The sequence below is a fragment of the Capricornis sumatraensis genome, chromosome 2 (assembly GCF_032405125.1).
Source record: "Capricornis sumatraensis isolate serow.1 chromosome 2, serow.2, whole genome shotgun sequence".
NCBI lineage: Eukaryota > Metazoa > Chordata > Mammalia > Artiodactyla > Bovidae > Capricornis > Capricornis sumatraensis.
In genome coordinates, this window is record NC_091070.1 from 15528911 (window position 1) to 15556100 (window position 27190).

Consider the following 27190-nt stretch of genomic DNA (forward strand, 5'->3'; position numbering starts at 1 on the left):
TCTAACCAGCTGCCTCCTCTCAGCCCTGCTCCAGAGTCTCGGCTGGACCACCACATCTAGCTGGACCACCAGGCCCACTGTCTGAGCCCTGCGTGAGGCAGACATCCAGACTGAAAGATAAAGAGGGAAAGAAGCAGGACGTGACAGGAAGAGGCTTCAGGTGGGGATGAAGGGCTGACAGCTGTGGACAGAAAGGAGAGGAAGGAGGATTGGATAGCAAGGATCTCAGACTGCCGTGCAGCTCTGACAAAGATGCCACCAGCCCCAGGAGGAGATCTGGTGGGAAGACTGCTCTAGAGGAGTCCTGTGCTGGCCTGGACTGGCAAGCCCCGAACCACATCAGGTTCAGCAATGGTCTGGGAAGTTCACAGCCTGGACCTGGAAGCAAATCCCGAAGGCACGTCACTTCTTGAGCAAATTTCCCAAAGGGTGCAACCGACACTGTCTGTCCTGAACTCGGCATGGAGACCCTGGTGGCTGGTGGCCTGGGTGGGCTCTCCTGCCCCGAAGGCCTGGAAGCCAGACACATCCCTGGCAGCCTCATCTCCATCACACCTCTGCAGCATGACTGAGGCACTGGTGGCAGCCACAGAAAGAAGGCAAACTTGCTAACATTCTCCTGCTGAGCTGGACCTTTATCAGGAGCAGATGCCATCAGCTGCAAAGCAGAGTTTAAACGGTTCAATGGAGGGCAAATGACTGAGGGTCCAGTTATTGGCCCTGGAAATATCCCAGAACTCTGCTCAAACTCTCGTCAGACCCATGCCGGACACCGGGTTAGATCAGAGGGGGATAACCCCAGAGTAGGTAACACTGGACCTTCTCCAGAGCTCATGTGGTTTTAGCGCGTCCGTCAGGCAGGGGCCTGCTTGCTGACAAAACGGCACTGCTCTGCAAGTCAGGACTCAAGTTCCAATACCCATGACCTTGGATGAGTGCCCTTGGGGAACAGGATTTATTGTTGTTCAGTCACTCAGTCACTCGTGTCTGACTCTTTGCCGACCCCATGGACTGCAGCACTCCAGGCTTCCCTGTCCTTCACCATTTCATCCTCTGTCGTCCCCTTCTCCTCTGCCTTCAATCTTTCCTGGCATCAGAGTTTTTTCCAATCAGTCAGCTCTTTGCATCAGGTGGCCAAAGTATTGGAACTTTAGCTGCAGCATCAGTCCCTCCAATGAATACTCAGGGTTGATTTCCTATAGGATGGACTGGTTGGATCTCCCTTTAGTCCAAGGGACTCTCAAGAGTCTTCTCCAACACCACAGTTCAAAAGCATCAACTCTTCATCACTCAGCCTTCTTTATGGTCCCACTCTCATACTCACTGGCAAAATGAGGAGATGGGGCAGGGCCTTGCAGTCAGTACCTGGAAAGTGTGGTCAGAAATGTAAGTGAGGGTGGAGTGGAGTATGTTGACCTGCCCCTATTCAATGCAGCTCTGGCCTCTCTGCTCATGGCAGTCTCTGCCCCAGGGACTGTGGCCTGGTAGACAGATCTCCCAATTTCATAAGAGAAGCTGGAAATCCAGGTTTAAAATAAAACCTTTCCATTTTAAATGTTGATAATTAACCGAACAATGAAAAAAATCTTGCGTTAGCCAAATCGAACATGTCCTGTGGGTTAAAATCAGCCTGTGGGCCTCCCGTTCATGACCTTGGGGTAGATGCCCATGTGTAATCGGTGCTGAATATGCGGCCTTCCGGGCGAGGGGGCATTGTCTGTCCAACCAGCGAGATCAGAGCTCAGCTCCGTCAAGTGCTGGCTTCGTGTGCCGGACACTCACTGTACATGGTTAAAACAACACAGTAGCGCTTTGAGTCAGGAATTGTTTTTACAGATGAGAAAACTGAGGCACAGGGAGGCAGGGAATCTGCCTGAGGCCTTGAGGCTGTGACGAGAAAGAGCAGGGATTTGAACCTGGGATCGTCTCCATTCTCAGCCTCTGTGCCCTCCTGCCTTGCTCCCTCCGTGCTGACCTCTGACTCCCAAGGGACAGTTAAGCATCAAGCAGGCCGAAGAGTACTCAGGGGGTGGTGGGGTGCGGATTCTGGGACTGGTACTTAGGAGGGCGCCCCATCCCTGTGCACTGTCCCTCCCAGCACCATCCTGTCTGCCAGCAGGACCTGTGGCTGGTGGGTGGCTTCTACTGCAGCCCGAGAGAGCGCTCTGGAAGAGGCGCTCTGGAAGAGACAGCCTTCTGCAGGGCTTCCTGGTCTTCGCCCAGCCCCTCCCCAGCAGGTGTTCTCTGGTCGGGGACCACTTCCCCCACGCAGTGCTGTTTGCTGCAGCTGTGGCAGGTGCTGCCGGGCTGAGTTGGCCAGCCCTCGTTCTGTGGGAGCCAGGAGCTTCTGCAGCCCCAGGGAATTTGGGGCTAATGCTCGGCCCTGGCACGGTCCCCTCTCTTGCTGACCCCTCTGGTCCAGGTCACTATGACAGATGCTGGGAACATATGCCGGGAACATATGCCGGGAATTAATTCACTCCGGCTCAGCCACGAGAGGGGTGGCCTCTTCCTCCGCTTGCTCCTGACACCCTTCCTCTCTGATGTCTGCTTCGCCAAAGGAAAAAAAATCAGGCTTTCCCTTCCTCCCTTGCTCCTAACCTCCCACCACCAGGCTTTTTCACCAGTATTCTGAGCCTGCTGCCCAAGGTATCTGAGTTCTGGAGTCTGCCCCCCTCCCCCCCTGCTACTGTCTTAAACAAGACCAAAGGCTAAGGAGCCTAATTGGTCTCTTCAGCTTTTTGCTTCCTAATAGATTCTGTCCCAACTGGAAATGATGAGGGGTTTTTTTTTGCTTGTTTTTTCCTTTTCTTAAGGGAAGTTTGTCTCTCTCTCTTAGGAGCCCAGAACGCCCCCATCCTTCCAGCCTTTCTTTCCATTTAACTCACCTCACTCTTGCTGTAATTGCTTTTCTGAATGGCGACAAGCAGCTGAACTTTGGAAGCCTGTGGCTCTTGTTATTTCTCCTTCATCTAAGGAGGGATTGGCAAACTTTTTCTGTAAAGAGCTAGAGAGTAAATAACTCAGGCTTTGCAGGCCACGCGGTCTCTGTCACAACTAAGTTCTGCTCCTGTAGCCCCAAGGAAGCCATAGGCAGTATGTAAATGAAGGTATGTGGCCGTGTTCCAGTAAACTTTACACAAGCAGGTGGTGGGCTGGATTTGGGCCACAGGCTGCAGTATGCTGACTCCTCTTCTAAGCACACCAACCCCCCTCTGCATCTCTTGGTGGACAAACCAAGCTCCTTCTCTCTTCCTTCATCTGCACTTTACAGTGGATTATTTGGCTTCCTGCACTCGTCTGGAAAGCCTCTGTGTTTCTCAAAACCAATGCTTTGAGAACACAGAGGAATCTTGTGTCTTTAGGGCCATGTCTTATTTGACTTTGAACTTCTGGGATATGCACAAGCCTGGAAAGAAACTCAAACAACACCCGGTCTTATCCTGGAGAAGCTTACAGGCTGGTGGGGAGAGTGGACAGATGAGCTCTGTGTCCTGTCTGTGTCCACTGACAGGAAGAAGGCAGAGAGGGAGGAACTAGGAGGTTGTGCCTCCTATAAACTTGGCAGTGACCTTTGAAAAAATTCACGGGGAGGAGATAAGAGGAAAATCTTAATTTTTACTGAATTAATCCTGATACGATAAAGCACTGGAAAACCAAACAAATAAAACTGATGCCCTGGAAAAGTTTGGCAGTTTAAAGTTAAACATAAATATACCATAGAATATTGGAGTGGGTAGCCATTTTCTTCTCCAGGGGATCTTCCCTACCCAAGGACCAAACCCGTGTCTCCTGAATTGCAGGCAGTTTCTTTACCATCTGAGCTACCAGGGAAGGCCTAAATATACCATATGACCCAGCAATCGCACTCCTAGGAATCTACCTTGGAGAAATGAAAATCATCTGTCCACACAAAGACATGGACATGAATGGCCACAGTTTCTAGTTTCTTAAGTCCAAACTAGAAATGACTCAAATGTTCAAGAGCTGTGGAATGTTAAGCGTAACATAGTATGTGTCCATATTAAGAGAAGAACGTTCAGTAATCCAAAGGATGAACCGCTGGCACATAGTATGACACGATGGACCTTGAAAATATGGTAAGCGGAAACAGCCAGGCTCAAAAGACCACATGCAGTATGAGTTCCACTGATATAAAATTCCCAGAAAAGACCATTCGAGAGTGAGCAAGCAGACGAGTGGTTGCCTGGGGCTGGGCGTGGAAGAGGAGGCTAACGGTAAACGGACACAAGGGAGCCTTAGCGGTTGATGAAAATGTTGCGGAGACAGAATTATGGTGATGGTTGCACAACTCCATCAGCTCACTAAAACCACGGAATGGCATACTTTCAGGGGGTGAATTTTAAGGCCTGCAAATTATACCTCAATGAAGTTGTTATAAAAGCAAAACAACCCCGGTGCCAAACCATTATCTAGGCATGGCTGAGAGATGATGCAGGCGGGGGAAGGGAGGGTGGGAGCCCCTCGTGAGATGCAGGTGCTTGTTGTCACAATAAAATATCCAATGTGACTCTCCCTAGGTTCACTTTCCTACCCCGTTCATTTCCAAAACCTAACAGCCGTCAGCTTTCACTGGGCATCACAATCCTAAGATTATCCCCATTTTAGAGATGAGAAAACAGGGTCAGAAGGGGAAAGGAGCTCGCTCAAGGACCCACAGCGACCGAGTGGCAGACCTGGGCCTGGATCCTAGGACTGCCTGACTCCAGAAGCTGTGTTCTTGGACGCTGCTCCCTTCCCTCCCCCTTCCATCCATCCCCTTCCCCACTGACTCTTTGCCTCCCCCCGCCGGCCCCCACCCCAGGTGGGGGTTAGCATAACACTGCTTGGAGAAGCAGAGCAAGGACGCTAAAGCTTCCTTATCTCGAAAACCCTTTCATTCAAGCCTCCTGCACCCATGCTCCCAGGAGCCACCCTCCCCACAGGCCTCGACTCCCGTGAGCAGCAGCGCTCCCTGGTTTGGCAGCCCTGGATTGGCGCTAGCCGTGGTTTCCATCTGGGGCTGGCAGTTCCAGAAGCCTGTCGGGGGGGTGCCCCGGGGTTTAGCAGAGAGGAGCCAATCATCAGGAGTAGAGATGACCTCAGGTTCAGCCACAGGCTGGCCTTGCTTCTCATCAGAGCAACAGCTTTCCAGGGAACGTCCCATGCAGGGGTCTCACAGGGCTGCCACCTGCCCTGCACACAGCAGGCCCTGGCCTGGGGGAGCTGACCGCAGCCTCTGGACCTCTCCTCCATGTCCGAAGAGCTCATGGTTCCTCTCTCCCTCCTCGATGCGGCATTAACCCTTCTCTCCAGGCCGAGGCATGAAGGGGTCCTGCAGGTGCTGGAGGAAACTCTTTCCGAAGGCGGCCTGGTGAGCCCACGGAGGCCTGGGGGTGCTCGTGTCACTGGAGGGAGCAGACCCCACACGTGCAGAGGCCTTTTCTGTGGTGAGCCCGGCTCCCCAGCAAGACACAGCCTCTCCTCTCTGCTAGCCCCCTCCCCACCAGGCACACCGCCTCCTGCTGCTGCTCAAAGCAGCCAGGCCTCCACCGCACTATGGGCTTTTGTAAATACTGCTCTGTCTCCTTGGAACACTCTTCCCCAGGTACCTGTCCCGCTCCTTCCTTTACCTGCTTCAAACCTTTGCCCGCACGTCACCTTCTCAGTGAGGCCTCCCCTAACCGCCCCACCTAACTCTGCACTCCCTGAGCCCAGCACCCCCTTCCCCTTCCCCGGCCTGCTGAGTTCCTCTCCCCAGCACCGGAAGAACAGCTGACATCCTCTCTTACTTACTGGTCCATCTCCCCCACCAGAACGGAAGCGCTTTGAGGGAAGAGAATTTTGCTTGTCCAGTTCCCTGTCTGTAGAGTCTGAAACAGCACCTGGCATGTATGACTACATAGTCTTTACCAGAATCTCACGAATGAACTTCCCCACCAGGGCCCAGCCTATGAACTGCAGCTCTGTGGCTACCACCCCATGCCAAATTTAGCCGCGTACCGGCTGGGGCTTCTCTGACATGAGCCAGTCTGGGAGAAACTGGAAAGGAACCCACCAATCCAACACATGCGAGGCCCACTCCATGCCTCCTCGCCCCCGCCCCTCCCCCCGCCCCCGACTCCACCATGTCTGCAGAAAACCACGCTGGGGTCCCTGTCGAAGCTTGTCCGGTCTATCGGGCCTCTTGCGTCCTCTTCCTGGGAGGCCCTTGAAGTCTTGGGCAGGCTGGCTGGCACATAAAGATGGTGTCTGAGAAGTAAAGGGAGGGAGTCAAAAGCTAGCCCCTGTGCGAGCAGCTGGCCGAAGACCTCCAAGGTTACCAGGGTCCCGAGGCACTTGAACTTGCCAGGGATTAAGGTACCAGAAATAAACAGCCTTTCCTCCTTTGGGTTTCAGAATCTTGCAGGCTCAAGAAAAACCAGCCTGGACAGAAACTTCTCAGTGACCATGGGAATTATTCCAAAGAGGGGATGTCTGGGCTAAAAGTGTGACTCTGGAAAAGGAGGAGACAGGACCCCAAAGCCCCTAAATCCCTGAGTTTATAATTAACAGACACGCATTCTCTTTGTCTGCTCTGAGCTGAGCCCAGTGGCTCACCGGAGGAAGGGCACCGTAGTCAGACAAAATCACCCCCCAGTGGGTTTTTGAAGTGTTGAGCCTCTTTGTTTTCCTGAATTTTAATGAAGGGCTTTCCAGGCAGGATGAGAGCAGCACTCAGCGCTCCCCACAGCCAGGAGTGGGCCTTGGCTAGCGGCCGCCAGCCTGCACAGGCCTGATCCAAAGTGGCACCTAGGAGAAGCTGGTGGGAGACGTCCTGTCCTCAGATGGGATGTCTTGGGGAGAAAGAGAAAAACAAAAACAAAAGGTGCCTCTGTTTTGAACAAGGGCTGGGCTCCGCTCCAGATCTTAGCACACTTTGGAAATAAGTGGTGATGATGCTTGGAGATGGGGAGAGCAGTGGAGATAAACAGCTCTGCGTCGGAAAGGTTGGGAATAGTCGGGGCAGAGGCCTGGGGTTTTTGTGGACATCTCAGGGCTGCTGAGCTGCCCTCTGCTAATGAGAACGAGAAACAAGGCCCTGGGAACCTGGGGGGACAGAAGGGAGACACGTGCTTTGGGAGCTCCAGGCCTGGGTTGCAGGAAGTAGGAGGGAGGGGCATGCTATCAGAAGAGCCACCGAACCCTGACATGGGCAATGGAGTCACCTTATCACATGTTCTGTGTGCTGTCTTCTCAGCTAAGTGGCCCTGAAAGCACAAAGGAGACAGTGAAATTGTCACCAATGTCACTGACCATCCAAAGGGAGAAAGGCATCCAGCCAGGCCCTCCCCAGGCCCCCAGCAGGAGATGCTGCCGTGGCCTCTGTGAACAGAGTGCAGAGCCTTCCCCTCCGTCATCTAGCCTTCCCTCCTGCTCTTCGGCGATGGGGCGAGTTCCCATCACTGGCTCAAAAGACGCCTTTCTTCACCCCTGATGCATCTTTCCAGAGGGCGGTGCAAACGAATGGAAGAGAGGGTTACAGAGCAAAAGCAATTTCTTGCCACAGAACGATGCAATTTCTTACAAGAGAAAATATTTTTATTACAAAATAGTCCATATATAAAAATCCCGAGCCTCTTGAGAGCTTCTTTAGGTTTATGGCCTTTTCCTCAAGTCCAGAGCGGAGGTGTGTGCGTGCAGGGAAAGCAACTCCACGGCTCAGGTGTGTGCGGGCTGCCCCACGGGGCCTTCCTTGTCTGTCTGCAGCGCGTCCCACTCGCTGAGGAGCTCGGAGGACACCTCTGTGTACAGACGGTCCCAGTCCCAGCTGACGTCGTCCTGCCGAGAGAGGCATCCTGGGGTGAGACGGGGGAGGCCCTCCCCTCGGGCACAGCCAGCCTCCCGCCAAGGTCAGCCTCGGGGCCCGCTGCTCACGACCGAGGGGCAGGACCTGCCGCTGCCACGTACCTCTCGAACCTCGTGCTCTGGCGCCAGGACTTTGGTGAGGAGCTTCAGGTCAATCTCTCCATCCTGTGAATGTCGGGGCAGGAGGGGTTACGTGTACCGTGGGGCCTTTGGACAATGACCTCTGGGGACCAAGTTGAGTGGGGTAGAACTTTCCAAACCCAGGCCTGCAGGAACACCTTGGGAAACAGCAAACTTGTGGGTGGACCACACGGCCACTGAGAGCTGGGGTGGGCACCACGATGTCCTACAGGCTGGGCACTCCTTGGGGCAAAGTGAACACCTGGGAGGGGCAGGCATGATGCAGCACGTCTACCGATGCCAAGAGGGCAGGCGGGGGCATGGGGGAGACTGGCCCTGAGAACACTGGGATAGGCTGGGTCCAGGGATGCTCTAATACCCGAGGAGGATGTCTCTGGCAAAGGGATTGTCGACTGGCAGCCTCAGAGCCTCACAGAGGAGGGGCTGCAAGGCCTGGGAGAAACTGAGAAATTTCTGCGGATATCGGTGGGCGCCTGCCCCTCTGTGTAGCAGCTGTCCACTCACCAAGGTCTGAAAGGCTGAGTACTTCATGAGGTCATTGTCCAGGTCACGGTAGGTCATTACTCGGTTGACCTGGATGCTGTGGGAAAGACAGAATGTGGGCAGGAACCGACGCCAGCCATGCTGCCAGACCGCCATGCCCAGAGCCTCCTGGGCAGCTGGGAAGGACCAGAATGGGGAAAAAATGTGCAATAAAATGGGAAGCCTGGGATGGGGTCCATCACTAGAGATGTGTGGATCTCCCCAAGGGGGCAGCATCACTGCTGATGGCGCCTGGCACGTTCCCCAGCCTCCCTCCAACTTCAGGCGAATATAACACACCTGGGAGGGGCTGCCACCTGCAAGACGAAGTCTTCCTCCTGTACCTCCTCCAGGTCCGGAATAACAGGGATATCTGCAACCAGAGGGTAGGCCAAACTGTCAGCAGCATGAGTGGCGGTCTAGCCTACCTCCCCACTGACGACTTAGCAGCTTCAACACCCTGGCCACTGTAAGGGCTACAGGCTTTGGGTAGAATGGACACTCAGATGGTCTCCAGCACCGCCTCCCCCCCGATTCAGGGTGGTGGAACTGAACTTGAGGGGTGCATGAGCATCGAAGGTGGAACTTCAACAATTTCCGAATCTCAGGCTTTACTACCCCAGAACCTGTGGGAATTAAAGTTTCCTGGGTGGGGCCTGGGAGGCTGAATTTTCCCATAAGATTTCTTGGGTGGTCCTGACATTTGGTCCATGTTAGGAGCCATGGGAGTAGCTCTCCAAGGAGAAATGTAAGGAAATGAGAAGAAAGTCCTGGACAGCCCTGGGGGGCAGCGCTTAGAGGAGAGGAAGGAAAAGAAGAGCTGAGTGAGCCTGGCGTGGTCAGAGACAGAGGAGCGGGGAACACGCCCTGTCACCAGGCAGACGTCTCCATGAGCGCACTTCCTCACGACCAAGGCCCACGCGTGCATCAGCTCGTCCTAGTCTTCACAACCATCACAGCCCTGAGTCTGTATCTGCAAGGTCACTTTACACCTAATGATGTGACCTGGCTTCCCGGCAGCGTACAGGACCAGCAGCTCCACTGAAAGTGAAGGTCACTCAGTTGTGTCCAACTCTTCGCAACCCCATGGACTATACAGTCCATGAAATTCTCCAGGCCAGAATACTGGAGTGGGTAGCCTATTCCTTCTCCAGGGGATCTTCCTGACCTAGGAATCAAACTGGGGTCTCCTGCATTGCAGGTGGGTTCTTTACTAGCTGAGCTATGAGGGAAGCCCAAGTCTCCATTGGCCGGGTCTAATATCCTAAACAATGCTGATTCTAAAGATGATGCTGCCCTTGCTGTCTCCTAGAGATTCTTCTTTTCTGAATTCTCTGTATGAGACGGACATACAGACACAGGAGGAGACACGAGGCCGTTCCTTTCATCAATCTAACATGCTCATGCGAAGGGAGAAGCAGAGGGACAGCACGTCACTTAACAGCGGCAACTTGCTCACGGCAGAGAAACCAGCCCTCTTCTCGAGCACCCTAAGGGAGGACTGCCTTCTCTCAGGGAGCATCACTGACTGGCAGAGGGGGTGTCTTTGTTTTAACCAATCTGCACAGAGATAAAGAGAGATGGGACAGAGAAAAAAAAAAAAGGTGAAGCAAGGAGAGACAGTCCTGGAAGTCCCAAACCAACTACAAATATTAAAAATTCCAGAGAGGCAAGAATAGTGAAGACACCCTTCCTTTTTGCTTCTATGGACTAAATCAACTTTTTTTTTTTTAAAGAGATACAGAATCATTCCAAGAGCAGCTGGAAAGGACCCTTCCCACTTTCAGGCTATTTACTATTTAGGACTTTGCAATGGTTCTAGTCAAGCTTAGCTAGCCTGAGTATGTATAAATGTCAGTTCCCAGCCTGGTGTCTTTATTACTGCTTCCGATGGCAGAGTTACAGATGTTGTACCTGGAAAGAGAGAGAGAGAACATGCGAGGGAGAGACGGAGACACAGAAAATAAAACGAGAGAGAAAGAGACAGGCAGAGAAAGACAGCAAGTAAAAGGAAGAAAATAAAAAGAAATGGCTGATAAAAGGGAAATAAAGAAGATGCACACAGCAGCCCGGAAATAATGAATCACACTCAGCAAGTCCTCTGTCTAGAAAGAAGCTGTTCAGAGGTTAGATGGTATCTCTCTAGCCTGCTAGAGAACTGGATATGGAATTCTCTAATTTTCTATTTTTTATGCTAATAGAAATTCAGCTTGCTCTGAGCGGATCCAGTCCACTGCTGGCTGATGGCACCGTCCCTGAGTCTGGGGCGAGGGGCCTCCCAGGCTGGTGAGACCGCGTGGGCCCTGCAGCCGGGCAGGGAGGAAGCTGGCCGAGCCATGTGCCATCAGCACCGTGACAGGTCCGATGTGAGACAGCAGGCTACTCTTGGCTCTGCTCGGCGTGGGGCCCAGCCTGAGATGAATATTCAAAAGCTGGTAAGAAAATGCACACACACCCCCCACCCCCCCACCCCCCGGCTTTGCTGAGCTTCAGGCTCAGGATCGGGTCTTCCCCAGTCCTCCCTTGCTCTGCAATGTCAGCCTCTGGGCCCTGTCAACCCTGCCCAGCTTCTCCCTGCACTGAGGAGCTGCGCTTCAGCCCGCAGTCCGCTCCGGGCCCCCAAGGGCTTCCCCGTTCATCCCTGCCTCCTTCCTCCAAATGTGCAGGAAAGCGAGTGGGGCTGGCCCCATCTGCGCAGAGCGGAGGTCAGTGTGGGCCTTGGCAAAGGGGCCGCTCAGAGGGACGCGGGTGGCGCTGGCCACACAGTGGGGTCTCTCTCTAATTGGAAGCCTGGTGCCCGACAGAGCCCAGCGAAGCACCAGAGTGGGATGGAGCCAGCGATGACAGCCAGGCTGAGGCAAGCTGGAGCGTTCCGGTGCAGTGACAGCTTGAGCGCATCGCTGCAGAGCCTGGCCATCCAACTCCCAGCCCCGGAGGAACAGGTGGCCGTGGAGCAGGTCTTGGGCAAATTTCAAAGAACTTCCTCTTTTTACAGTTTCTGATGTACAGTCACAAACAGTTTCTGTCCTCTTTGCCTCTTTCTCTCCCCCCAGTCCCACTCCTCTCTCTCTCTCACACACACATATACATGATGAACAAACCTAGAAAAAGAAAACGGGCTTGAGAAATCAATCCGCTTCTTTACAAAATGACCTGCCTAGAACGAAGCAGCCATGTCTGCAGTCAGTGATGGCTATGTCACCTGTAGGCCTGGACCAGAGACCCGGTCTGATTCAGGGTATCAAGTTTAACATCCCAAGGTATATGCGACGATATACCTTTAACAGCGACGATAAGAGAAATAAAGGACTCTGCTCCAGTACTACTGAAAGTTCAGTCATTCTGTTGACTTTAGTCTCATTTCCTTCCATGCTGCTAACAGTAAGAATGTTAACAGAAACAGCGGCTTTGTTAAGCATGTGGGCAGGCCTCCTGTCTGCTGGTTAAGAGTGCAGGCATTGGAGGCATTCACAGCCTGGCGCCCCCACGGACTAGCTGTGCGACTTTACCCTCTCGATGCCTCAGTTGCCACAGCTGTAAAATGGGGGGCATAACTACACCCATTTCATACGTTGGTGTAAGGTATACATGGGACACTTTTTATAAAACACGAAGTGCTATGCTGGGCACCTAATAAATATTCTGTACTATTCTTACTTGCCTGACAAATAAAACATTGAGCATGGAGAGAAGCTATACAGCTTTATCCTCATTTTCGCATTTAATCCTGACCATTTGCCTCATTTTCCAGACGACACTGAGGCTCAGCAAGATGGAGCGGTTGGCGTGGAGTGAGGCATCAGGAATGGACAGAGCAGGCTTCCCACAGCAGTTCCACTGCAACCACCCCCAACTCCCAGCCTGTGCCGCCCTCGGGCTTTCTTTGCAAAGATGCAGTGACTTCAGGCCGCTTTGGCTAGTGGAGGGGTGAGACAACTGCCTAGAGTTGGGACAAACTGTCTTGCCTGGAGACTCAGGGTCCTCTGTTTTTGGTTACTCCTCTGCCTCCCAGGAACCATAACTAAGCTAAGTCTCTCCCTCACCATACGCCCCACTGGTTACTTGCCTACAACAAGGCTGTTGGAGCAGAAAGGAAAATGGACCAACACGCAAGAGCCCAACACGCAGCAGCCCTCCCCTGCTGGCCATGTGGCGTTAAACCAGCCGTGACGAGGAGCAGGTGGCTGAGATACGTCAGACACCCCCAGGAAAGGGGCTGGCGAGGCAAGAGGGTTGACACGCCAGCACCCTGGGAGTGGAGCCCTCATCCTTGATCTTGGTCCCCAAAGAGGGTGCCCTCCCAGGTCACCTGCCACTCTCTTCCACTTGGGCTCCTTAATAAAACAGGCCTTCCCTGCTGGGCATTTGCTCTGGCCCTCTCATGTCAGCCATCTCACTTGCTGTTCACCTGCTTCTGGGCCCCACGTGGTGCCCAATTAGCCACAAGGTGGGGAAACTGCATTTGTATAACTCCATGGACTGGAGAAGGCAATGGCACCCACTCCAGTACTCTTGCCTCGAAAATCCCATGGACGGAGGAGCCTGGTAGTCTACACTCCATGGGGTCGCTAAGAGTCAGACACGACTGAGCAACTTCACTTTGACTTTTCACTTTCATGTGTTGGAGAAGGAAATGGCAACCCACTCCAGTATTCTTGCCTAGAGAATCCCAGGGATGGGGGAGCCTGGTGGGCTGCCGTCTATGGGGTCGCACAGAGTCAGACACGACTGAAGTGACTCAGCAGCAGCAGCAGCATGGACTGTATGGTCCATGGACTTCTCCAGGCCAGAATACTGGAGTGGGTAGCTGTTCCCTTCTCCAGGGGATCTTCCTGACCCAGGGATTGAACCCAGGTCTCCCGCATTGCAGGTGGATTCTTTACCATCTGAGCCACCAGGTAAAAGTAACATCACATGTGGTAACCAATTCAAATGTTATAGACAAGTTTAAGATGGAAAACATCCTTTCCTTATATGAACCCCAGTCATCTCCCTAGAAGTGATCGCTATCAATCATTTCTCATATATGGTCACTGAAAAGAATTTCTGCATATACAGCACGTTTGTCCTTTTAAAAATGTTTGCAAGTGGCACGTTACATATCCATCGTTCTGTGACTGATTTTTGTCTTTCCTTTTCAGTGTACAGAGTCATCTTATTCTTTTAAATGACAATCTAGTATTTTATGGGTTTCCCTAATGGCTCAGATGGTAAAGAATCCGCCTGCAAGTGTGGGAGACCTGGGTTCAATCCCTGGGTCGGGAAGAGCCCCTGGAGAAAGGAATGGCTACCCACTCCAGTATGGTTGCCTGGAGAATTCCATGGACAGAGGAGCCTGGCGGGCTAGTACTCTACTGAACGGATGCTGCAAAATGCACTTAATTCCATCCAGAGAGAATCTAACTTGGGATTTTGAAGGGTGGTGTGAGGAGTGAGGGGAGGTCTCAGAACTTGGACAGAGCAGCTGGAGGACAAACAGCACTAAGCCAGGCAGGGGACAGCATGCTCAAAGGCGCCAGGAGACGAGGGGCAACTCTCTGAGGAAGGCTGGTGTGGCTGACGTGGAGGGTTCAGGAGAGCCGCACAGAGCGAGCCAGGTGAGAGGGCGTCAGGTGCCAGGTGGGGAAGAACCTGCATTGACCAGCCAGGAGACACGTGCCTGATGGGTGCCTGCTACAGGCAAGACCCCTCCAGAAGCACGTTAGGGGCAAACCAAGATGGACTGAATAAGCATGAACAAGTTGCGGTGGGAGGGCCTATACACTTACAAAATGATGACAAATGAGCAGAATAAATAAAATGCACATCCCTTCCTTTGTAGATCATCTGGGAAGCCAAAAGCAGAATTCAGGGCTTCCTCTGTCTTTCCTTAAGACTTTATTCAAGGCCACAGGATGGGCCTGATCACCTTGCTGTAGGTAGAGTAAGTGCAATTTGCCCTTGGCCTACCTCCTAGGTTGAGGGTGAAGACCGTGTCTCAGTCACTTCTGCATTCCCAAAGATGGGCAGACTAAAGGACAATCGAACAGAACTGACATCAATAAACGTCTCTCAAATCTGAAAGCCACACCCATAGAAGGATGCCATGTTCATTTTCTCTAGATCATTCTGGTTGTAGCATAAGTGCTATTGAGTCTCAGAGCTGCTTAAGTAGGATTCATTTCACAAGAACAACCAAGAGCCATCCTTAAGACACTTCCTGGGTTTGATGGCATCAGAGCAAAGGCTTTGCTTTACTTGAGAGCTGCAAGGCCTGCTGGGAATGGCCTGTGCATATACAAGAAACGACTGAGCAGTGGGGACAAAGTTACAGAAGAAGACTCACTCAAATATGGTCCCTACGGACCCCTTGGCTTCCCTCCTGAGGCTGGGTCACACTGTCCCTCACCAATCTCCCTGAGCTTCCTCTTGATCTCTGGTGTGCCCCAGTCTTACCACTCACTTTCTGGGAGTCCCAGTAAATGCTTGTTGATGTACAGCAACAACAGTAGGAACTCATTCCCAAGGGAGAGGTTGCCAAAAGGAAAACTTATTATGATACCAGTACATCAGTCTGCCAACTGGCCTACCAACCAACCAACCACCAGCTGAAACCACAGAAATAAATGAGGAGTGCTTAAATAAATAATAGAAACGTGGGAACACCAGCAGGATCAATTACAACTGATTTCAAAGATGTGAGAAGATGCCATTTGCCCTGAAACCCATTCATTATGGACAATACCATCACACTGTTGCACTAAAAGGCTAAGTACCCAGGAAGTCCCAGTGGGATCCTTTTTAGCCCCTGTGGCTTGACAGCAAGCAGCCTGCCTGCCTCTTGCAAAAACCCTGGCCCCAGGTAGCTGCGATGAGCCTGCCTTCACATCTGGCTGTTGTCTGCTTGTTTTGGTACAAGAACAGAAGGTGATTTCTTATATTGGACCCCACTTGCGATGAGGGCACCCTGAGCATCACTCAGGCTCTTTCCCTGGAGCATAAATCTTCCTGCAGAGGAAGGAGAGAACAAAGACAGCCTGACCCGGGCCCTGATCCCACCCAGGCAAAGATGGTGCAGGCAGGGAGCTGCTCCTCTCTGCATTTCTTTAGCTTCTACTCTGTGCTGATGGTTCTTGGTTGGGGATTTCTGAATGGGATTCTGTAGCCGTGGCCAGAAGGGTTTCTAGAGAACTACAAGAAGTCTCTTCTAATCTTCAGCACATTCTGATCCTGATGCCTTAGTAAACGGGACTAGGGTCGGCCTACCTGGGCTGGTCCTTCTAGATGCTGACTGATGACATCTGTCCCTCTCGCTTCACTCACTAACTTCACCTCGGCTCCCCGGGACAGAGGACCCACACAGCCCCACACAACTGCTTCTCCGGCAGCACCCCGGCCATTGCAGAGCACTTGTGGGCTGCCAAGGGCTCACATCCACCCTTTATAAGGCACAGCCATGGTCAACAACCAACCCACTTGAAAGGGACCTGACATGCTGCAGGGGGGACACCCCAAGAAGAGAAGTCGAGACAACCTCCAATGGTGTGTTCAAAGTCAACAGACCCTCAGAAGAGCTCAAGAGTTTTCAAAAGAATGTCCATGTTTCTAGGAGATGGCAACTTTATGCCTGAGATCATTATCATTTTTCTCTGCAGCTGCAAAACTTTGTTTTACTGAATGCTGTTACCTTCTGCATCACGTATGGGGAATTTTAAACAGGCAAATGGAAGAAGGTCTGATTGAAGATGAAGTTAAGTGAAAGAAATTGGTCTCATTTAGCACATGACAGGATTCATCTGTGTTCCCAAGTCCACTGAGGTGGCATCATGGGCGTTTCATATTCATGAGCGGCTGCGACACTGTGTCCCCTCATTTACAAAGAGCCGTGTTCAGCAAATTCTGTCCCCGTGGACACTCCGTGCATTTCATGGTCTTGTCAGAGAGACATCAAACGCTCCAGTAACCAAATACCAGAAAATGGCTTTAATTAGTGGATCTCAATCGTATAAATAATTTTTTTTTCTAAGTGAAAAAATGAAGCTTTTTTTTTTTTTAAAAGGGAAAAGAAAAGGGGAAAGCAGTAGGCAACAGGCTTCAAACACCCGAAGGAACCAGGGGAAGGGACGCTCTCAGAGGAGCTCTGGGCCCTTGCAGTCCCCGGGTGGACTCGGGTTCCAGGGCAAAAAGGCACCTGCGGATCCCGGGCAGGTTTGCTTCATGAAGACCGGTCCCCGGTGAGTCCGCCTGACCCAGCCGGGCCACTCGGCTGGAAGGAGATGGGTGGCCCTCAGAGAAGAGAGGCTGAACACTGTGACACCACTGGCCAGAGGGCCCACTGCAGGGGCTGAGAAACAGGTTCTGACTATGAGCAAAAGGCGCACAAGCAGGTCCCTGAGGAAATCAGTGCCAGGGACAGAAAGATACCAGTCTCCTGAGGCGCTGGCTGGCAGGGGGTGTGGGGGGCTTCATCCATATTCCATATATGCTGAGAAGTCTCCAGGCTTCTACCCAACCGACCCCCTTTCTCGTGCTGCTGGGGAAAGAGATCACTGACCTCAAGAAGAACATCAAAACAGCTGGTGTTGAACCCACGTGCAAAGCAGAAATAGAGACAGGAACGTAGAGAAGAGACGTAGGGACGCCAACGGGGGAGGAGGGTAGGATGAACTGGGAGGTTGGGACTGACATATAAATCAGTGCGTCACTGTGCATACAGTAGATGACTAATGGGAACCTGGTGCAGAGCACAGCGAACCCTAGTCAATGCTCTGTGGTGACCTAAACAGGCAGGAAATCCAAAAAAGGGGATAGATGTATATATCCGGCGGATTCATTTTGTTGTACAGCAGAAACTAACACGACACTGTAAAGCAATTACAGTCCAATAAAGGTTTAAAAAAAAAAGAAATAGAGCCGGTTGCTCCGCCCAGCCCCCACACCGTGGCAACCGTCCTGGCTGACGCTGGGCCGTGAGGGCAGGACTGGGGCTGAGTCTCTGAGACAAGCCGGGTCTCAGCGGGGCGGTGCTGGCTGGACGGTGGGCAGGCGGGAGGCTGCGCTGCGTGCTGACTCAGCTCGTGGCCTGCCTCAGGCGTGCAGGCCCGGCCTCAGCGTATCACCTGCAGGGGGGACAGGAGCGCATTCCAGAAGGAGCCTCGAATGCGACACCCCAGGAGACTTGCGCCGTCATCCCAGCCAGGCCACCACGGGCTGCGGGAGAGTCCCGATGGACCACGCGAAGGGCCGTCAACCAGGACTGACCCTCGGCAGCAATTAAAGGTGGTGCTCCTGACAGACAAAGCAGACCCAATGGCGGTTCTCCACAGGGAAACGCCCCGTTCAGCCCAGGAGACTCACACGGGGAAGGAGCCCAGTGTCACCTGAGAGGGGTACCTCTAGCCAACGACTTCCCTGGGGGCTCAGGTTGGAAAGCGTCTGCCTACAATGCGGGAGACCCAGGTTCGATCCCTGGGTCGGGAAGATCCCCCTGGAGAAGGCAATGGCAACCCACTCCAGTATTCCTGCCTGGAAAATCTCATGGATGGAGGAGCCTGGTAGACTACAGTCCATGGGGTCGCAAAGAGTTGGACACGACTGAGTGACTTCACTTTTTTGATACACTGGTTACTACTCGAAGGAAATTAAAACAAAGAACAGGGAGGCTCCCGGTTACTGGCAGCAGCTCTCACTCAGCGCTTCATGGCTTTGATCCGGAGAGACGTGTTAAGGATGACGAGGGGTAAGGGCCTTTAAAGGTGACGAGGGATGAAGCGGCTGGAAGGGACGGAAAAGGGAGGACCTCTCTGCTCTCTTCAACAAGGCCTGAGACACAGCAATACAGAATGAATGTGACAGAGAGCGGCCTTCTCAGAGCCGCCACTAGAAGTGTTAGAAACCAGGCATATCTGATTCTATTTCATCCTCTTCGTGTTATGCTGAAAAAAAAAACAAGACAAACTCCACCGCTTTTATTCTAAATCCTTAGGTTTTGTGTTTTTCCTTATATATATTTATTAAAAAAATGCTCCTTTGATCGGTGCCACCCGTGACACCCCCACATACAGAACGGCTTCTGAGCGGTTTCCTCCGTGCAAGGCCACTGCTGGTGACAGCCAGCTGGTTTTGATCACAGCCATTCCGAATCGGATTTTCATAAGATAGATGAGGAGTCTTACCGCTGCTCTCTCTCTTATCAGATGCGAAACAGAGGGGGAGGGGGGGCGACGGGTCCTGAGGGAACAGCCCAACAATCAAGGGCTGCCTGGTTCTCTCTCCGTCCCTCCGCTGCTGCAATTTTCAAAGGCGTTTGCCTCGGGCACTTTTAAATGATGGTGTCTCAATTCTGTAATCATCTTTCAAGAGCTTTCTCTTAAAGGGTCTTTTAGGTAAACCCAGTCCGTCAACCACACTTACGGACTCAGGAATCATTTTTCCCAATATCTGCCCTCCTGCGTGTGCGTACGTATAGGCGAGTATACCCACACACATGGCAGACATCTGGGCATGTTTAGAAAGCTGGGAGGACCTGAAACTGGAAAGGAAGACCCTACCGGTTGGCCATACCAAGTTCGTCTCTCGCTAAGGTAAGAGGGTCCCCTATCGCTGCTTCCCTGGATTTCTGCTATACCTAGGCTGTGCTTATCTGCAGGTGTCGGAAGGGGAGACTTCTCACACTGAGGCCCAAGTGATGTGCTGAGTCCCAACCTCAGATGCACAATCAAGCCTGTTCTCACCTAAGTGCTGTCTGACCGTCAGACTTCAAGACGAGTAAGGGCACCACGGCCACCTGCTTGGAGAATACAGTCCCAAGGCCACAGCTGACTGTGGCTTTAGTTACAGACTATTTGGAGCAACTCCTCCAAATCCATTTGTCTCTTTTAGTTGCAGAGAACACCATGCCTCTTCTCTATATAGTCCCCATTGCTTGAAACAGACATCCTAGGGCATCGAGCCTCTATTTCTTTCTAATCACATAAAAATCTAAGGAGCCTAAGATGTCCCCGGGCGGTGGTTCTCACCAAACTGGCTTTGTCTCCTCTCGTCCCTCATCCATCATTCCCTTCACAGCTGTGTGGACAAGGACCTGTGCTTCTCCCCAAAGCTGGACCGTGGCTCACAGTCACACCTAGGACTGTCTCACAAAGCTAAGTGGGATTAGCTTTGTCCTATCCCAATCCTGTCTTCTGTATTCAATAGGGAAAGAGCCCAAGGAGTTACAGAATAAACACCCAGGTCTCCATAGCTATTTCAGGGAGGGTGAGCTCTCTTTTGCTCTTGTCAGTGCCTAATGTTGGAAGATTTATTATTAATCACATTCCTCCAAACAGACTACAGCACCATGGGATGCTGACGGAGCCTTCCCTGTGTTTCTGGAGGAAGGTCAATACAGGCTGCTTCGTTTCCAACAGTTGTGCATGTGTGGTCCAAGACTTGCTTCATCTTCCCCATCCCACCTCTTCAGACAGGGACATCCCAGAAAGCTGCTCATATGAACAAAGAAACTGGAGCCCCAGAGGCTGGTCACTGTCAACTGCCTTTTGGGTAGAGATGTTCGTGATGGAGAGTTTGGGAAGGCTGGTGTGACCCAGAGATGGCAGGGGACCATCAAGGGGCCTAGAGCACGCTGTTCCGGCTCTGCCAGTGAGCAGGAGGTCTGGTCAACACTCCAGGCTGTGCTGGGCAGCTGGACCAGGGGAGGTAGGGGACAACTGAGGGGACAAAGCAGAACCACCAAAGTCTGGTCCAAGCTTAACTCCATTTCCAAAACCTGCCCTGACACTGCCTCTTTGAGAGGCAAGAAGAACAGAGCCAAACCAGTCTCTACTAAGCTTGCTGGGTCAAGACAGTCCATCAGCTCCCAGATACCTACTCTGTGGTGGCGTATGCTTTTCCCATGGTGGCATCATGGGACCTTGAACACAAAACCAAGTTAAAACAACTTCTCTTGCTGCATTAATGAAACTTCAGGCCAATTCCCTGTAACTTCTCATTGTCTCATTGGCTCTGGGGGCCAGCCCTGGCCAAACCCACAATGGGGAGCTGTGAAGTCAGCCACTGGGGCCTCAACAGTTTCCATCTACTAGAGTTCATTTCCCCACGAGAAGTGTGGCTTTCACTGTCTATCACGGAAGAACCAAATCCAGACTCTTGCTGTGCAGAGGGCAGACCCAATCAGGACTCAGGAAACCCGGGTCCCAGGTCTGCCCCTGGCCTGCTGACCTTGCACAGCTATTTGTCAGCTCTGCTCCCAAGTTTCCTTATCACCAAAATGAGGTGCCTTCTATCTCAAAGCCGTCCTTATCTCTGGGGTGTCCGCTGGACTCTATCTCATGGTATAATTCTTAAAAAACACCTTACTGTCACATTGGCCTGTGGAGCAGTCTTCCCAAATATCCCAGCTACAGACACCACCTACGTGTCTGTAAGCCAAGCTGGGTCTTTTGTTTAGAGAATCACTGTATAGGGGACTGCCCTGGTAGTCTAGTGGTTAGGAATCCACCCCTCAGGATACGGGACCCGGGTTTAATCCCTGTTCGGGGAACTAAAATCCCACAGGCCATGGAACAATGAAGGCCAATGTAAGATCCCTCATGCTGCAACTGAGACTTCATGCAGCCAAAATAAACCAATAAATACTAGAAAAGGAGAACTGCTGTATGGAAAGCTCATTTTCTCTAATGCAATGAGCCTACACAGATTCCTCTGCAGCCCATAGTGAACTCAGCTCAGTATTCACACCATAATCCGACACTCCTGACTGGGGAATCTTTGATGTCCCATGCAGTGTCTGTGACGTCCCAAGTCTCTGTGACGTCAATTTCTTCACCCTCAGCTGCGTCTCAAGGATGAGGCTGGTGGGAGAGCTCCAACCAGAGCCCTCCATGGCCCAGGGAGCGCCCTGTGGGGTCTCTGTTCTTCTAAATGACCCTGGTGCTCACACTTTCACAGTCATAAGACACTCTTTCCTCTCACCCAACACAGGGGATTCTCTCTGGAAGACCCAGCAGAGGCACAAGAATTCCTTATTTAAAAGCAATCCCAGGACTTCGCTGGTGGTCCAGTGGCTGAGACTCTGCTCCCAGTCCAGCAGGCCTGGGTTTGATCCCTGGTCAGGGAATTAGATCCCACATGCCACAACTAAAGATCTCGCCACAACAAAGATTGAATGGATGAGTCAATATTTTAAAAGGTAATAGTGAAAAAGCAATCCCCCCCCTCCCCCCAAAAAAAAGCAATCCCAGTGGATCTGATAGAAAATAAAACATAAGATGGAGAAGGAATGGTCCAACCTGATGATTCTATTCATTTCACACAGCTTGAAAGACCTCGCTTCTCTGGCTTTTCTCTACTCAGCCCAGGTGCTGTTGACAAGACTTCACACAGAGAGGATCAGCAAAGCTGAGGACAGGGACCAGCGGGTTAATCTCAGAACCAGGAAAGGAGGGCAAACCTGCACCAGGGCACTGAGAAGTTGAGTGGAGGCCAGCTTCCCAGATAAGCAGGCTGGAGAAACAAGCCTAGCGCCTTGACCGGAAGGAGGAAGGTGCTGAGAGCAGGTGATTGGGAGTCACGAAGGCCACGTCCCAACTTCAGCTCTGTCATTTGCTAGAGGTGATGTTCTGGAGCAGTTCGGGCTGTCTTAAAATGTCTGGGAATCTCGCATGCAGGTTGTTACATAGAAACATAATTAAAGATTAAATCATATATTGTTGTTGTGACCCCATGGACTGCAGCACGCCAGGTATCCCTGTCTTTCACTATCTCCTGGAGTTAATTAAATAGGGCTTCCCTGATGGCTCAACAGGTAAAGAATTCGCCTGCAATGCGGGAGACACAGGAGACGCGGGTATGATCCCTGGGTTGGAAAGATCCCCTAGAGGAGGAAAACTGCAACTCACCCCAATATTTGTGCCTGAAAAATCCCATGGACAGAGGAGCCTGGCGGGCTACTGTCCAATGGGTTGCAGAGTCGGACATGACTGAGCGGCTAAGCAGAACACAACACGGCAGAATTAAATAAATTATATTAAAAACAAAGGTAATACTCAAAACTTGCCACTTGCTAAGTTTTACCGCATTTTACTTTACCTATGTTTATGAACTTATTTACATCCAATGGACTGTGTGTTTAGTCGCTTAGTCGTTTCCGACTCTTTGCGACCCCATGGACTTAACTTTCCCCTGTGGAGCCCGCCAGGCTCCTCTGTCCGTGCAATTCTCCAGGCAAGAATATTGGAGTGGGTTGCCATTTCCTTCTCCATCCAAAGGACTGGTGTGATGGAAACATGACATGCTGGTGTGCTACTGTTCATCTCTTCCCAGTTTTGTGGTCACTGGTGTCATGCTGGGAGCTTGAAACCAGCCACGGTAGGAGTATGTGTGTGTTTAATCACTGTAGCCCACCAGGATCCTCTGTCCATGGAATCTTCCAGGCAAGAATACTGGAGTGGGCTGCCATCTCCTCCTCCAGGGAATCTTCCTGACTCAGGGATTGGACCTGAGGAGGAGTCTCTTGGGTCTCCTGCATTGGCAGGCAGATTCTTAACCACTGCGCCACCTAGGAACTCTACCCAATGAGGACTTTGCCCCCTTCCTACCCTGGAGAGCTGGCTGTTAAATAAGTACATCTCTGTTTATTAGTCACGTGACCTCTGTTAGCTATGTACCTTCCCAAGGCTTCAATTTCTTCCCCTGGAAAAGAGTAATGATCATAGTGTCTCTTCGTAGGAATGCTGAGGACTGACTAAAGTATTGCAGGGAAAACAGCACAAAGCCTGGCTCTTGGCAAACACACACATCAATTATCAATCCCATTTTCCTGTAAGAAGGACTTTTTTTTTCCAATCTCATACCTACTATACTATAAACAACAGCAAGTTTAACAAGGCAGAGACAGCAGACAGGACGTTACTCCTCGGATTAATGAATCCAACCCCACCCCAGCCCTGCCCTCTTTCCTGCTCTATGTTTAGCTAAAAGGAACCCTGGTTAAAATAGTTTTTTTTAAAAAAATTAGGGCACCAGGACTTCCCTGGTGGTCCAGTAGTTAAGAAGCCACCTGCCAATGCAGGACACACAGGTTTGACCTCTGGTCCAGGAAGATCCTGCAGGCCACGGGGCAGCTAAGCCCATGCGCCACAGCTGCTGAAGCTCAAATGCCCTGAGCCCGTGCTCTGCAACAAGAGAAGCCACGGTGATGGGAAGCCTGCGTACCACAACCAGAGGAAGCCCGCAAGCAGCAGCAAAGATGCAGGGCAGCCCAAAATTAAATAAAATAAGTAAATAAAATTAGGGAGGCAAAGGGACTAGGTTTGGGTGCCACCTACGAAGTCCGATGTGCTATGTTAAGCTTAAGGAGTGAATGCTGACATGATGGAACATTCTGACTAAGCAAGAGAAAAGAATTGAGACATCAGGGTTCCAATTTATCCGCATTAAAAGAATTCTTCCCACTCTCTCTTTCTCCGCGTGAAAACTGCTTGGGCTAAAACTGACTGCTGTTTGCAGGAGAATGGATGAAAGATATGGTGGCAGAATTAAGCAAGGAACAAGAAAGAGCCCAAAAGAGCCACAGAAAGCCTGGGGACAGAGATGAACAGGGAGAGGGGCAACAGAGCAGTAGCCCACTACAGAGAGCGTTTTTCTAATTCTGCTGACAGTCGGGCATCTCACATCTCATCCAACCTCATTGCTGGGATGTGTTTAGCCACTTTTACCTATTTTCCCTGTTGACATGGATAGAAAGTTGAGCAATTACCCTTAAACTCAGAGCTCTCAGATCATCCAGATTGTTACACTCACAGAATTAAGTCCCCAACTGCCCCTGGCTAAAAGTGGCTCAACTCAGCCTGTCCTTTAGGAATTACACACTTTTGGGTTGGCCATGGGATTTATTATTCCTGAGGTTTTGAGGTATTTGATTCTGTCAAAACTGGACCCCAGGATACAAAGAGCGCCACCTTCTCCAGTGAGAAGCCGGCGTGCCCCAGAGGCATGGAGCTGCCAGGAAGAGTTATTGAAAATTCCACCTGCAGTCCTGGATTACGCCAAGATGCGATGGTCACATCCAAGAAAGAGCTAATTCTTTTTTTTTTTTTTAAGGTCCTGTTTTCAGAGACTTTCCACTTTTTAAACCAAGTTCTTTCCTAATTTGAATTTACCTGGGAGATAAGCTTTTTGAAAGTTGAGCCCTTATCTAATTGTGTTTTCAGAGATTCTCTCCGTCTGAAGACTGTTCATCTTTTCTAAAGACAAAGAGCTCTTCTCTCCCATTTGTGTCTGCTCAGTGTTTCAACTTTTACTATTCATCGGAGCTCACTTTCTGAGAGCTGGATTTTAGAGCTCAAACAGCCCTGGGAATTCTATTCTCTGACACTTCTGGCGTCAGAGAGGTGACTGGACTCTGTGCCCGCTGGCTCCTCTACCAGGGTTCCCCTAGCCCCCAGCACCCACCCTGCTTTTGCTGGCAACTTCTGCATGTCCCTCAAGTTTTGACGTTTGAAAGCCATTTCTTCAGAGAGGTCCTCCCTACTCACCCAACCCAAATCAGGTCTCCCCAACTCTTCCTTCAGCAGACTCCACTACAATCTGTCCATACTCATTTAATGTGTGATTATTGCCTTAGTATCCCCTCCCCCGACTAGACTGTAAGCTGCATGAGGGTAAGGACTGAGAATGTCTTCTTGTATACCATCATGCCCCCAGTGCCCAGCTCCAAGCATCGTACATAGTAGGTATTCAACAAATGGTGGTTAAAGAAATGAATAAATGAATTACCTGCCCAGTATCACCTGTAGAGACTAGGTCCAATTCTACTCCAGATCTGATGTCTTCTCTAACACCATGCAACCTTCCATGACAGAAGAAGTCTAGAGGTCTTAAGGCAAACTAGAAACTTGATTCCAAGAATAGGGATGGATAATTAAGCCACTAAAAGGAAGGTCAGTCTTGCCATCCTACAATTTGGGGACCCTGAGATCATCTGGGGGCTCTGGCTGTCCATTACAGGGCTTTCCCCATGGTTGAGTGGTCAAGAACCCAATTGCAATAAAGGAGATGCAGGAGGCACAGGCTCTATCCCTGGGTCGGGAAGATCCCCTGGAGGAGGGCATGGTAACCCACTTCAGTAATCTTCCTAGGAACATCCCATGGACAGAGGTGCCTGGCGGGCTGCAGTCCACAGGGTCACAAAGAGTTGGACATGACTGAGCAACTGAACACAGAGCTATCTACTATTCTCAGCTATTCTCCATAACCACGAATCCCACCTTTCCTGAAGCACTTTATTGGTTCTAGCTGCGAGCCTACCCAGAACCAGCAAATTAAGATGACTGGCAATCCTCAAACTTCATGAAAGGTGGTTTACATGAGGATGTTGAATATGCGTAGTTGAGAATGGCCCAGAATCAGGGCTTAGATCTGGAGAACCAGCTTCTCTCCTGGTGACAGCGAATTCCTTATTCACCCTCTAAGTGGAGTCACTCCTGATGCAAGGGAGTTTACCGTGGAAGGCTGTGCACGTTTCTCTGCCTAACCTAATCCTATCTAGCCTACAGGACCCAAGCAAGTTCTACTTTCTTCCTGAAGGGCCAGCAGCCCACACTTCAAAGCACTTAACAAGGAAATCACTAATATAACAATCAGTTCAGCTCAGTCGCTCAGTCGTGTCCGACTCTTTGCGACCCCATGAATCGCAGCACGCCAGGCCTCCCTGTACATCACCAACTCCCGGATACAATAGCCACTTGTTAACTTTGCCACTCACTACACTGCTACTTTAGTTACTTAATCCTTGTATAGACTTTCATTTTTCATGTTTTGTCTCCTCTACAGAGTTCAGTGTTCCTTTAGAGCAGAGCCCTCCAAGGTCTTATTCTGTTGTCTGTTGTTGTTCAGTTGCTAAGCTGTGTCATGACGCTTTGCGACCCCATGGACTGCAGGGTGCCAGGCTTCCCCGTCCTTCACTATCTCTCAGAGTTTGCTCAAACTCATGTCCATTGAGTTGGTGATGCCATCCAACCATCTCATCCTCTGTCACCCTCTTCTCCTCCTGCCCTCAATCTTTCCCAGCACCAGGGTCTTTACTAGGAGTTGGCTTGTCGCATCAGGTGGCCAAAGTATTGAAGCTTCAGCATCAGTCCTTCCAAAGAATATTCAACATTGATTTCCTTTAGGATTGATTAGTTTGATTTCCGTGTTGTCCAAGGGACTCTCAAGAGTCTTCTCCATCACCACAATTCAAAAGCATCAATTCTTTGGGGCTCAGCCTTCTTTATGGTCCAAATCTCACATCCATACATGACTACTAGAAAAATCATAGTTTTGACTACACAGACCTTTGTCAGCAAAGTGGTATCTCTGCTTTTTAATACACTGTCTAGGTTTGTCTGAGCTTTTCTTCCAAGAAGCGAGCGTCTTTTAAATTCATGGCTGTAGTCACTGTCCGCAGTGATTCTGAAGCTCAAGAAAATAAAATAAGTCACGGTTTCCTCTCTTCCTCCATCTATTTGCCATGAAGTGATGGGATTGAATCACAAAGCTCCAATACTTTGGCCACCTGATGCGACAAGCCAACTCACTAGAAAAGACCCTGGTGCTGGGAAAGATTGAGGGCAGGAGGAGAAGAGGGTGACAGAGGATGAGATAGTTGGATGGCATCACCGACTCAATGGACATGAGTTTGAGTTCGATCTTAGTTTTT

At 51.1% G+C, this 27190-nt stretch overlaps 1 protein-coding gene across 1 annotated transcript in view; it reads right to left on the reverse strand.

Annotated features, from left to right (window-relative positions):
- Window positions 1–7615: 7615 nt before the first annotated feature.
- The window catches only part of IFT43 (intraflagellar transport 43), a 110497-nt gene continuing 90922 nt past the window's right edge, over window positions 7616–27190 (reverse strand). Inside the window, exons 6-9 of the mRNA XM_068965733.1 lie at window positions 8812–8884; window positions 8494–8569; window positions 7951–8013; window positions 7616–7821 (exon numbers count right to left, since the gene is read on the reverse strand). Coding sequence (XP_068821834.1) covers window positions 7702–7821; window positions 7951–8013; window positions 8494–8569; window positions 8812–8884 — 332 coding nt within the window. The 3' untranslated portion in view covers window positions 7616–7701. The remainder of the gene's footprint in view (window positions 7822–7950; window positions 8014–8493; window positions 8570–8811; window positions 8885–27190) is intronic.